At 45.0% G+C, this 13,706-nt stretch overlaps 1 protein-coding gene across 1 annotated transcript in view; it reads left to right on the forward strand.

Annotated features, from left to right (window-relative positions):
• Positions 1-13,706, forward strand: part of SORL1 (sortilin related receptor 1) — a 110,059-nt gene that overhangs the window by 20,595 nt on the left and 75,758 nt on the right. The window contains exons 2-4 of the mRNA XM_081843049.1: positions 7,184-7,300; positions 9,082-9,207; positions 10,787-10,948. Coding sequence (XP_081699175.1) covers positions 7,184-7,300; positions 9,082-9,207; positions 10,787-10,948 — 405 coding nt within the window. The remainder of the gene's footprint in view (positions 1-7,183; positions 7,301-9,081; positions 9,208-10,786; positions 10,949-13,706) is intronic.

Consider the following 13,706-nt stretch of genomic DNA (forward strand, 5'->3'; position numbering starts at 1 on the left):
ACAGATGCAGACTGTCATGCAAGCATCTTGCAAGCATGACATCAGTGGCTAAGCATGATGGCTTTCTCTGTCACACATGTTTCTGACTGCCAGTTGCTGGAAAAGGCGGGAAGGGAGAGGACTCTTGTGCTCCGCTCCTTCTTGAGGTTCCTATGAGAGGAAAATCCTCAATTGTACATACAATTGAAAGGGAAAAGTGACCAGCTTCTAAGCTTGTTTTTGTTTGTTTCCATGTGTGAAAACATTTGAATCCTTCCGGCCTGTGTTTTAAAACACCCACAAGGTAACAAGCGATTGCTTAACATTTGATATGGGATATAAAACCATGCAGCATAAAAAACCCCACAGCACTTCCTCAAAATGGCAACCAGCTATTCCCCCAAAGAGCGGTTGATATGAATCAATTGTTGGATGTCTTGTGAAACGTGTTGGTCTTGGCCAGAAAGAAACAATTCATCATCCCTTTGGGGCAGGCACACAGTGTGAGGGTCAGAACTGAAAAAGTCCTTTCTGGTGTTTCCAGTATCTGGAGTCCAGACTGGTTTTGGCAGAGATGGGGAAACTGTGGAACTCCCTGCCTGTTTGACACCAGGCAGGTGCTTTCACGCTACTCTTTTCGGCCCTGCTAAAAATATGCAGGGGTGTATAGTATCAATGACTTCCCTTCTTCTCCTTCCGTGGTTCATTTTGCATACCATACTATACACCCCTGCATATTTTACATGAACCAAATAATTCAGTAATTCATTGTTACATCCATCAAAACTTATTTACACTGTTGAATTTATCTTAATGCAACCAGCATTTTAAAATAAACACAACTTTCACCTATATATTCAGTAAACATTTTCCAGTCTTTTAAAAACTTGCATTCTTCTTGTTCTCTTATTCTATAAGTCTGCAAGCTGCACGTATTCCATCAGTTTAAGTTGCCTTAAATAGCTGCTTTTAAAAGTTTTTTTTTAAAAAAACAACAACGAATATCTTTATTATTATTTTCTTTTTGTAAACAGCTTTGAGGTTTTATTACAATCAAACAGTTTCTGCACTTTTTGGAAACAAATGAATACATTTCCCCCCAGCTGGATAAATGAGTCTGTACCACGAGGGTCTACTTGTAAGAGTTTTAAGGCTTGTTTAAATCTATTTGTTGTTTGTGTTTTTAAGTATCTTATGTGTGAATCACATTGAGACAGAAGTTTAGAAGGCTATTGATAAATGAATTGCAATTATATAATAGTGAAATAAAATTAATAATGCTGAGCCAGGCCATTGGTCCAACTAACTTAGTATTGTCTGCACAGACTGGCAGCAGCTCTCCAGGGTTTCAGGCAGGGGTCTCTCCCAGACTTGCCTGGAGATGCTGTGGTTTGAACCAAAGACATTCTATATATGAAGCAGATGCCCCACTCCTGAACTCGGGCCCTTCTCTCAAGACGCAGGTACCCATATGCCTGCCTTATACTGTCAGACCGTTGGCCAGTCTAGATCAATATTGTCTACACAGACTGGCAGTAGCCCAATAGTCAGGGATGATTGGTACTGTCATTGAGCAACATTTGAAGGGCCAGAGGTGAGCTATCCCTGATCTAAGGCTTTAACCGTCAACACCAGCAGTTGCTATATTTAAGAAACGTGGAATTATATTTTGAAATAACTACGGGCCACAGAACGGAAGAACACAGAGAACAAAGCAATAAAACCACTAATTAAGGGAGGAGGGCCTGTCACTGATTATGGTCCTTAGTATATAATGGGCGGAACAATTAGAATAAAGCAGCTCTAAAGAAATGTTAATGGAGTTCTGCAAAGTTTGAATGTCCCTGAATCACAGTCAGAGTAAGATGTTGGCATCTGAACACAACTGGGTTGTGGTCAGAAACTTCTGCTCTCCTACACGGGCGATAAACGGGACTGCGGGGCTGCAATATCTTTGATAATTCCTTGCTTGCTGCACTTTGCCAAGCGGCTTTGCATAGAATGCTAGGTGTTGTTGTTTAGTCATTTAGTCGTGTCCGACTCTTCGTGACCCCATGGACCAGAGCACGCCAGGCACTTCTGTCTTCTACTGCCTCCCACAGTTTGGTCAAACTCATGCTGGTAGCTTCGAGAACACTATCCAACCATGTCGTCCTCTGTCGTCCCCTTCTCCTTGTACCCTCCATCTTTCCCAACATCAGGGTCTTTTCCAGGGAGTCTTCTCTTCTCATGAGGCGGCCAAAGTATTGGAGCCTCAGCTTCAGGATCTGTCCTTCCAGTGAGCACTCAGGGCTGATTTTCTTCAGAATGGATAGGTTTGATCTTCTTGCAGTCCATGGGACTCTCAAGAGTCTCCTGCAGCACCATAATTCAAAAGCATCAATTCTTCGGCGATCAGCCTTCTTTATGGTCCTCAAATTTGATCAATCCACTGTTGAGAAGGTGGCTTGGGAGACTTCCAGCTATGTTCTGCAGCATGCAGTTACTTAAGAAAGGTCTTGAGGCAGCAATCCAGGAGTCTTTTAGTTCCAAACCTATGGTGATGTATGGCTGCATCATGTCTTTTGAACTGGGACCTGGCGTAGTTATTTCACATTCCTGGTCAATTTGGTTTAATATTGTCCACATTGACTGGCAGCAGACCTCGAGGGTTCCAGACAGGAGCTCAATATCCCTACCTAGGGATGCCAGGGATTGGATTTATTTATGTCACCAATTTGTGAATCACCTTTCACATTGACCTCAAGGCAATTTGCATAAAAGCAACTAATAATATCTTTTTTGAAAGTGCAGAAAATGACAACTACAGATAGGTTTAACAACAACACCTGCCTGATGTAACATCTGCCTGATGTAACACCTGAGGCAGAGATCTGTTCACCCACCTGGGAAAAAAGCTTGTAGAATCTAAAATGGCTTCGATTGTTTCCGGAAAGCACAAATAGTGGGTACCTGCTTTATCCCAATGGAGATGCTGTATGACCCTACTCAGATTTATGGTGGAGCAGGCTTCTGATATTTTTTAGGACCTTGAAGGAGAAACTCCACTGCAGCAAGCTGTGGCCTCTCAGGGAGCCAGCCCAGCCAAAACCAGGCAACACCCAGGGGCATGCCCGCCGCTCCAAGCCAATTTTTGTAAGGTCGCGATTATAAGCCATACTTTTTAACTTTTCACAGTCAGAATTTGGAAAAAAAGAAAGAAGTATGGCTTGTATTCAGGCCAATATGGTACTACTTCCATCCTTCACTGAAAGGGGGCCAGGATCCACACTTTCTGGGAAACAGACCTGGTTTCCCTGCAATCATGCTATGGGGGAGATTTTAATCCTGCGATAATATTTGCACTCCAGATGGATTTATTTTTAGCACATGCTCCTCTGTTCGCTTAGTTTCCCTTACTGTTGACAGTGTGCCATGCTGGGAAGTGGTTGAGTTGTCAAGATTTGTTTCGGTTTCTTTCCCCTTCTTACGTAGGGGAGGTCACTGGTACAGACATTAATTCATATGCACAGGTTCAAGAAGAAACAGGAAGGCACACTTCCTGCGCTTGCACACGATGTAATGAATGGTAAATAAAAAATAGGGCCTTGCGAATCTCTCCCATGGAAAGATGCATTTTGTCTCACAGCTCACAGGAACCTAAAGAAGAGCCCTGCTGTGTTATTTGTTGAAGTGGGCTTCTTAGAATTTGACAGCATTTCCCAACTGGAGGAGTTCTCAAAGCAAATGTATTTATATATATTTCAGAAGGCAAAGCATCATGCTATAAGACTTCAGAATTTCTGTTTTGTTCGGCACTGTAATAGAGATGTGTGTGTATCATCTGTATATATCTATATATAATTACTGCAAATATTCCTTAACTAATTAACATGGTTTTGAAATTCCTTTAATCCTTCCTTTCTGGTAATTTTGTTCCTCTGCTACTCTTTCTGGCTAATAGGCACACACGCACCATGTCTTTATCTCTCTCTGAGTGTTAGGATTCCCTTGAGCGGTTGTGTTGACCTGATGTAACAGCAGGGTGACCGGCTGGTTTAGGATCTGGGACAGACACAAGCAACAGACAGAATGAGTCCAACTGAGCCTATGCACACAGATTCTCCCTCTCCCCCCATCCAACATAAGAGCTTGCCCATATTTTTTTCTTTTTCTTTCTTTAAATGGCAGACAGGCATCTTCATAAATAAATTAGAAGTGTAGAATCGTTGAGTTGGAAGACTCCTCAAGAGACATCTTGGCCAAGGCCTTGAAGCAGCAAAATAATGATTAGTCTTGACATTTGCTGTGTTTAAACAACCCTGCCATGGGTCAGATCAATGCACATGGGTGGTGGGGTTTTTTTGGTGTGTATGTGTGTGTGTTTGGTGGATGTACTAAAATAGTGGGATATATAGGCAGCTGTTGTGGTGGGGAGCCAGGCTTTCTAGTTAAGAGAGTGAAACAGACCATTAGTAGATTCAGGACCAAAGGAAGACATTATTTAGACAATGCAGAATAATAATAATAATAATAATAATAATAATAATAATAATAATAATAATAATAATTCTATCCCACCCCTCATCCAAAGATCACAGGGTGGTTTACAGTTTAATTAAAATTCTAGTTTACTAGATTACTCAGGAGCCCCAGGTGAGTGATGTCAAAAGGATTTTGAAAATTCTCAGTACTGCATCACCCAAGTCTACATGTTTACTGACACTCCGGTTGCAAGACTTCCCTTTGCAGAAGCCATGCTGATTCTAACTCTGCAAGATTTATTCTTCTAGTGCAGGGGTCAGCAAACGTTTTCTGCAGGGGGCCGGTCCACTGTCCCTCAGACCTTGTTGGGGGCTGGACTATATTTTGAAGACCCCCACAACTCTTCCCTCCCTTCTCCACAACCCCAGTGGCTGCTTACCTGTGCCTTGTGAGTGGCAGGGCCTGGCGGCGGCGGCGGAGGGACGATGAGCGACATGAAAGGGCTGGCTCCGGAGAGGGGCTGCTTAAAATGGTGCTCAGCCAATCACGGCTCAACAAAGCCCAGCCCCCTTCCTCCTCTAGGCAGGGTGGGGAGAAGCCAGGAGGAGGAAGGGGGGAGGCGCCGCCACGATGTGTGTGTGTGTGGGGAGGGAATGGCGCAGCCCGAACAATCAGAATCCCCACATCAATCCATTCGGCAATTCCCGGACCGTCTGTGGGCTGGATCCATAAGGCAATTGGGCCGGATCCAGCCCCCGGGCCTTAGTTTGCTGACCCATGTTCTAGCGCTTAGGTATTTCATAGGATAGAAATACCTCTACAAATAAAGAAATAAGATGCGCTTGGCAATTTTATCTTTAAAACTTCCCATCAACTTGTGTGGGACAGTACAGTGGTACCTCTGGATATGAATGGGATCCGTTCCGGAGCCCCATTCACATCCTGAAGAGAATGCAACCTGTCTCTGCGGGTCGCAATTCGCCGCTTCTACGCATGCGTGTGACGTCATTTTGAGCATTTGCGCATGCGCGAGCGGCGAAACCCGGAAGTAACGCGTTCCGTTACTTCCGGGTCGCCGCGGAGCGCAACCCAAAAACGCTCAACCTGAAGCAACTTTAACCCAGGGTATGACTGTATGGGCTCCTACTGTCCTGGATCTTAGAGATATGGTTACACTAGTCGTTTCCCAGACTTTGGGTACAGCAGCCCATCTTTGGATAAGTTACGTATTTATGTGAGAAGATTAGCAATATCTAATTTGAGGTGTGGGGTTGGTTGTTTTTTTTAAAAAGAGCTCTCAGGTGGATACCATCCAGACCTAGCGATGTGTTCATTTTTTCATTTGTCATAAGGCTCGGAACTCAAAAGCTCCGCTTGAACCAGAACTCCAGTTCTCATTACGCCTTGATTGCAAAGCTTTCTGATGAGATCAAGGCCGAGCATCAAAAGACCCTCAGCGAGGTTTGCTTGTCTTGACGTAACCCAGAGAGGCATGAGCATCCCCTATGGGCTTGTTCTCACAACCGTTGAGCGGCAGCTCAGCTCTTCCTTGAAAAGAGGTTTTTGGCTTTGATATCGTTCATAATGTTTGGAGTGTTTAACATGCATTAATACTTGAGCTCTGCTCAGTACCACTTCTGAAGAGCGTAGGTGGTTCAGCTGCGGGTTTTTAATGAAAAAGGAATTAAATCGTTAAGTGGAAGCCTTCTAGCAAAAGCAGGGTTGGAAATGCGCGGTCCTTCAGGGGAAGTGAGCTCGTCGACTGCAGCCCATTGTCTCGAGAGTGCCTTCTCTTAGCATCACCTTCTACATGATGTAACAAACAGGTTTGCAGTTGCCTCGTGGGAGACAATACCTGTCTCCTGATGCAGATGCCTTGATGAATAAATAGTGGGAAAGGGATGGCCAGGAGCCAGAGACCTGAGGAAGTGAAGTGATAATAGAGCAGGGAAGTGGCGCGTTATTCTGTTTTCTTTTTTGATCCTGGGAAACGAGAAAGTTTGTGGGGAAATTGCTTGGTAATGAACTCCTGCCCTCCTTTTGCGCATCAGATTATTTTTCGACAAACAGTGTAGGCTGCACACTTTCTTGGGCGAAAAAAGATCTCATCGCTGTTGTACACGCCTTGATTTAGCCTCGACTTGGACTGCTGTAATACCCTCTGCTTGGAGCTGCCCTAGAAGACCGTTTGGAAGCCACAACTGCTGCTTGCAAATGCTGGTTTTAGTTTGCCTGACTCCCAGTTTGTTTCTGGGTTCAATTAAGAGTGCTGGTTTTCATCTTTCACAGAGAAATCGTAACCCCTAAACCTGTTTGTTAGTGAGGATTATGATTATGAATTGTGGCTTTTCGATCAATACACTGGTAGACTGTGCTGAAATTTCAAGGGTGGGAAAGAACTGTATGTCGGTATGTTGCCTCAAATTATGTCAGCCTCCAGAGATTTTCAGGGTTAACAAGGTTGCAAACAGATTCCCTCCCCCCCCCCCCAAACAAAACCAAACCGAGCGCCAAACTTTTGCTAGATTCCTCCAGATTTCTGGAAGTGGCTTTCACATCAGGCGAAAGATCACATAAAATGTGAAGAACAGGTAAGGAAATGTCATGAAAATGGGATAAAATGCAGTCTGACTGCAGCTGTAATGTGACGAAACTCAGACTGGACGTTCTTTTAACAAGACCCCTCTTTCTTTCTTTCTTTCTTTCTTTCTTTCTTTCTTTCTTTCTTCTGCTTCCCCAGGTTAGCCTGAATGATTCCCACAACCAGATGGTCGTTCACTGGGCTGGAGAGAAGAGCAATGTCATCGTCGCTTTGGCCCGTGATAGCTTAGCTTTCCTAGGCCCCAAGTTAAGTGATGTAAGTAATTATGTCTCTGTGTGTGTTTGTTGTTTTTTTTAAATAAATTGAAGGAGGAAAATAACACAGATAACCAAACATCGACACAGTTAGTTACTTAGCATGGATTAATGCTCCAGCCCTCAAATCAGTTTCCAACTAGTGCCTAATTTCTGTTTTGTACAGTTTTTGGCACCCTGCTAAAATCTTCTTCATATGGGAAAGAATAGCCAGTTAAGTAAAGCTGACATGTATTTTTACGTGTAATTTTATTTTATAGCATATCTTTTAAACTATGGATTTAATTTATATTGTGATCCCCTCACTCTGGGGTCATTGCTCTTCAGTTCTGACTTATTAGTAATTTTAATGCATACTTTATGTAATCCACTTTAGAGGGTTGTTTTTTTAAAAAACACACACAATTAAACAGTATGGTAATGAGATGAAATAATAAAATAGGCCTTGATAAGTAGGCAGCTATCAAAGCCATTTCAGGCTATCCCCAAAGTGTGCCCCAATCATTTTAGGGAATATTAACTTGTACTTGTTGTAGGCACGGCTCAATTTAGTTTACTGTAAGCTTCCATGTTAGGGACGCGAGTGGCGCTGTGGGTTAAACCACAGAGCCTAGGACTTGCAGATCAGATCAGGAGGTCGGCGGTTCGAATCCCCGCAATGGGGTGAGCTCCCGTTGCTCGGTCCCAGCTCCTGCCAACCTAGCAGTTTGAAAGCACGTCAAAGTGCAAGTAGAAAAATAGGTACCGCTCCGGCAGGAAGGTAAACAGCGTTTCCATGCGCTGCTCTGGTTCGCCAGAAGCGGCTTAGTCATGCTGGCCACATGACCCGGAAGCTGTACGCCGGCTCCCTCGGCCAATAAAGCGAGATGAGCGCCTCAACCCCAGAGTCGGTCACGACTGGACCTAATGGTCAGGGGTCCCTTTACCTTTACCTTTAATGGGGAGAGGACCTCTTTATAGGAGCCATCCCTATAGATTGCATGACACCATTCGTTTTGGAGCTGGGAGTGGGCAGGGAGGAGTCGGAAATCTTTAACGAAACCAGAAGGTCAAATTTCAAAGTAATTATGATTTATCAGCTCAGTATAACAAATAGTAAAGGTTCCAGAGACATGACATTTGCCCTCACCTTCTCTGTTGCTGGAAAGCTCCACAAGGGCAGAGACCTGCCTTTTGTTCACTTAACATTATTCTGTGTAAGTTGGCATGGCTTAATGGCTCTGTATAAATATGACAAAAATAATACTGTTTAAGAACAACGAGGAAGCTGATCTGTTGAGCTGGTCCATGTAGCTTGATGCTTTCTAGGGTTCCAGACAGGGAATAATTCCCAGCCATACCCAGAAATTCTGGGGATCGAACCTGGAACCTGCATGCAAAACAGATACTCACTACCAGTGAACTATGGCCCTTCAGGAACAAGTGATTGTTGTTGTATGGTAGCCTGTTCCCTGATTTGCAAACTCACTTCCCTACTCCCTCTTCCATTTGTTGTAGCTAAGGGTGAGCAGCTGCAATAGTCTGTCCTGTTTCCTGAGCAAGCCTGAGGGCACTCAGTTGACTCCATTTGTAATACAAGGAGGCAGCCGCCATAGCTCTGCACCAGGAAGCCCCCAGTGCAATGCTATAGCAGCTCCTTCCTCTCGCCCTGGAAAAGAAAAATAATTCTCAAATTCCTTGGTTTTTTAATTTATTTTTTTAAAAGAACCACATGATTTGATGGGGTGGAACGGGTTTTTTTGTGTGTGTGCGGTTTGTAACATTAGCATCTTTCCTTGCCAGGTTTATATTTCTTACGACTACGGGAAAACCTTTAAAAAGATATCGGAGAAATTCAATTTTGGCCCGGGGAACAGCAGCCAAGCAGTGATTGCTCAATTCTACCACAGCCCAGCCGACAACAAGAGGGTAGGAAATTAGAAATCGTTTGAATGTGTAAGCAAAGGATTTCAACTGCACACCCCCTAGATTTAAATAAGGGTATTCTAAATATTTTGGGGTTGAAACTAGGGTAGGTTCCACATTTTTTCTTGAAAAAGATCTAATGCAAGTATTTGGCTCTTTTCCTCCCCTGCTCCGCTTGGACCTTCGCTTCTTTCTCTTTTCTGGGCTGGTTACATGGTTGATCCCACCTAACTGGGGGATCTCCTGAGCGGTGCTCAATGTGGTTTGACAATCCTTCTTCCCAGGGAACTCTGGGAACTTGTAGCACTGTGAGAAGATAAGGAGTTTCTTTACAACTCTGAGCACCATGAAGAATCGACAGCTCCCAGAATCCTTTGGGAGAAAGCCATGCCTGTAGTGTGTTGAATGTGTGGTGTGAATGTGGTAAAGGCAAGAGACACATCCGTTGTTCCACCCACTTCAACCTCTGGCCCCACCCACCCCAGGCACGCAGCCCCTGGAAGCCTGCCTTTGAGGCCCTGTGGCCCTGTTATGATAAGTAGATGTTACGGAAGGAGAAGCTGTACTTGCAGTTTCCATTTTTGGCAGCGGCTGTGAGGTTTGTTTTGTAATGTCTAGTTCCATCCTTGGATGAGCTTCTCAGTTTGCGTAGAAAATGTCAATTAAACTCACCCCCCCCAGCTCCTTGTTTTGACCTCTGCGAAGTCTTCACTTTGCCGTTTTGGTCAGTGATGTAGCGTCTCTGCCGTGCCTTCAAAGCAGAGCAAGAGGTCTAAGTGTGTACCATGCTCAGGCAGAACAGTAGAAATCGCTGCAACCAAACAGCTGTTTACCTAACAGCAAATGGGTTCATGTAGCCGAGGGAAAATATTTGTCTCCTGAGGATTACAGATTGCGTTTGATCAAGAAAACTGACTGAGTCACTTCTTATTTTGCGGAGGGGAGATGGGAGAGGGCAGAATAGAAAACAAAAGTCTTCCGTCTTTTTTTAAAAAAAAAATTCTCTCACTAAAAGCGAAGGCTTTACAGTTGTCTTCTGTGACAGATGTGAATCCTAAACAAGCTTTGCAAGCCAAGCTGATGGGTGCCTTGCAGAAATGAAGTCGCCAGGCTTGTCATCTCCACCACCGAAGGAGGGAGGCCTAGTCTAGCATTTAACTCCATAACCTGTCCGTCCCCCACCCCCCGTCCCCCAGCCACCCGATCCTAAGGGAAGGTCTAAACTGCACGTTTTGAATTTTGTTGTGCTATTATCTTCTTTAGTGGGTTGTGCAAACTGCTGTTCTGAATATTGCTTTGAATAGGGTAGGGGGCACTGGGGATGAGTTTGTAGAACCAAGAAGGCAGTGGATGAATTTTTTATGTTTTTATTTGGAACCACTGTTTGAAAATATAATTTATTGCATTGGTGAGAGATTCTGGCTACAGAAACTGGTGGAAATGTAACAAAAAGTGGCATACAGTTTTTTGTTGTGTGTGTATGCAACTTTCACATCCAAACAATTCTGCCAAGATCTGCGTGTTGATTTTTGAAGACCCACTGATTTTTTTGTCCTACCCCTTCCTCCTTTTCCTTTCACAGTACATCTTCGTTGATGCCTTCACTCAGTACCTCTGGCTTACCACGGACTTCTGCAACACCATCCAGGGCTTCTCAATTCCGTTCAAAGCGGCAGATCTGCTTTTGCACAGCCGGCTCCCAAACCTCATCTTGGGATTTGACAAGACCCATCCCAACAAGCAGGCGAGTAGATCATTGACTGATGCACATGCTGAAGGCTCCCAATTTCTGCTATTTTTTCTGTGCGTGGGGTGTGTGTGCCCTGTGAATGAGATTCTCTGTGTGGGAAGATGCCTCGGTGATGACGCAGAGCGCAGTTAAACTGTGGAACTCCCTCCCACTGGATGCAATGACGGCCGCCAACTTGGATGGCTTTAAAAGAGAAACTGGACGAATTCACAGAGGATACAGATATCAGCGGCTACTAGGCAGGATGGCTATGCCCTGTCTCCATAGTCAGAGGCAGTAAGAGTTCTGAATGCTAGTTATTGGGAATTGCAGGTGGGGTGAATGCTGCTGTTGCACTAAGTTCTTGCTTGTGGGCTTCCTATAGGCATCTGCTTGGCCACTGTGAGCCAGGATACTGGCATAGACGCAGCACTGGCCTGATCCAGCAGGGCTTGTCTTATGTTCTTGATCATTTCTCTGTCTTTTGTGTTTTAGGTTGTTAACCCCGTTCAGAACCCAACTCTTTTAGAGCATGAGACTCTTAATCTTAGGGTTGTGGGTTCGAGCCTAATAATAATAATAATAATAATAATAATAATAATAATATGCGATATATGATATACGATATCTTTATTGTCATTGTCCCATGCAGAACAATGAAATTCTAAAACTACATAAAACTACATAAAACTACATAAAAACTACATAAAACATTCAAAACCCCCCTAAAAACTCTGATGATGATGATGATGATGATGATGATGATGATAATAGTAGTAGTTTTATTTGTACCCCGCCCTCCCTGGCCAGAGGCGGCTCAGGGCGGCTACAGTAAAATTACAGCAAAAACATAATAGGAAAAAAACCCAATTTAAAATACAGGTTAAAATGCATCCCACGAGGAGCAAAAGATCCTGCATTGCAGGGAGTTGGACTAGATGATCCTTGAGGTCCCTTCCAGCTCTGCAATTCCGTGATTTTAACTTGGTGCCGTCTAGATATTTTGAGCTGCATCTCCCACCACCCCTGATCCTCGGCCATGTTGCGTAGTGGCAGTTGGAGTCCAACAACATCTGGCAGGCACTATGTCTGATAGAGCATCTCCTTTACATGTAGAAGGCTCCTGTTGTTGGGGGTGGGGTGTATCCCCTGCCTGAAACTCTGGAGATCTGCTGCCAGTCCGTGGATACCAAAATGAGCTGGATAGGCCAGTGGTCTGACAGCTTCTCACTTCTATGGAAAAGAGGCCTTCTGCAACCCTGCTCTTCTCAACCATACTGTGTTCAGAGCCTGGTGAAGGAAGAAATTAGGCCAACGATTCCCACTTCCCAGCAAGAAGCCTGCCTTTGTTCCTCTCCAGGCCTGCTCTGCATTGTTCTCACGCCTGGCTTTCAGAATGGGCAGGAGCCTGGGAGGTGGAGGGACGCCAGACAGCCTAACTCCGCTGCCCTGGTACTTGGCAGGAACAGCAGTGTTTGTCTTGTGTGGTCACATTTGGGTGGTTTTGCTTCCCCGCTCCCGCTTTCAATGTTTGGATGTTTCCTTCACCATAACTGAAAGGCGGTTAGCGCCCTGGGGTTGGTGGTAAAAGCTCGGAGACGATTTCTCGCTTTGACTCGGTTAGCCAGAGCGACACTTCTCGCCCTTGAAAAGAAAAAAGGGAGGAGAAATATCTCCCAGCTCCCAGCAACAGAAGGAAGCATCGCTTGCAACTTCTCCCTGGTCCTTTCCCTTGCCGGCGAGCTCTCCTCTCATTGTGTTCCTCCCTTTCCACCGACATCGGCTCTCCCTGATCTCAGCAGCCATGGCGCTTGCTACTCACTGGCAGGGTGAAATTGCTCATAAGCTCTTTCTGCACCAGATCCGCTTGGGGTTAAAAGAGCAGGCTGGCTCTGCAAAGCTTTCGTGAGATTTCACGGGGCCACCAGAGTTCCCACAAGCATCCCCGACCTTCCAGAGCCATCACACTGAGAGGGTTTTGCCTCTCAAGCAAGGCCTTTCCCCCCTGCCAGGTTATCTGGAATAATAATAATAATAATAATAATAATAATAATAATAATAATAATAATTTATTTATACCCCGCCCATCTGGCTGGGTTTTCCCCACCACTCTGGGTGGCTTCCAACACAATATTAAAATACAACAATGCCTCAAACATTAAAAGTTTCCCTAAACAGGGCTGCCTTCAGATGTCATCTAAAAGTCTGGTAGTTGTTTTCTTTGACATCTGGTGGAAGGGCATTCCACAGGGTGGGTGCCACTACCGAGAAGGCCCTCTGCCTAAAAAGGGCTTTAAGCACTCCGGCTTGCAACCTGGGCAAGGAGCTCTGGGAGCACAGGGGATTTTCTCCCCCTTCCCCACTTGCTACCTGTGGGGCAGCTCCAAGGATTTGGGTATCCCTGATTTTCGTGTACACATAGAACCCTTGGAACCGAACCCCTGCGTAAGATGCGGCTGTACTGGGCTTGCTTCATGGTGCTCAGGACTTTGCAGGCTTATTGTAATTTGAACCAGAGTGGTTCATTGGATGGATGAGAGGATAGTGTCTTCTTAACCACTGTGTGCTCATGTGGGTGAACACAGCTGTAGCCGCCAGTCCCCTAGCCAAGAATAAGGTGCAGCATATCTCTTGCACTTTTAACTCCTTCCTGAACCCATCGTCCCGAATTTCTTTCTCTCACCACCTGCCTTTGGCAGCCTGAGACAGTTTAAAGCACAGCGTCCAGGACCCACCCTGATCCATGCATTCCCTGGCCATCTGTGTTTGGCCG

This window comes from Podarcis erhardii (assembly GCF_964252035.2).
Source record: "Podarcis erhardii genome assembly, chromosome: 16".
NCBI lineage: Eukaryota > Metazoa > Chordata > Lepidosauria > Squamata > Lacertidae > Podarcis > Podarcis erhardii.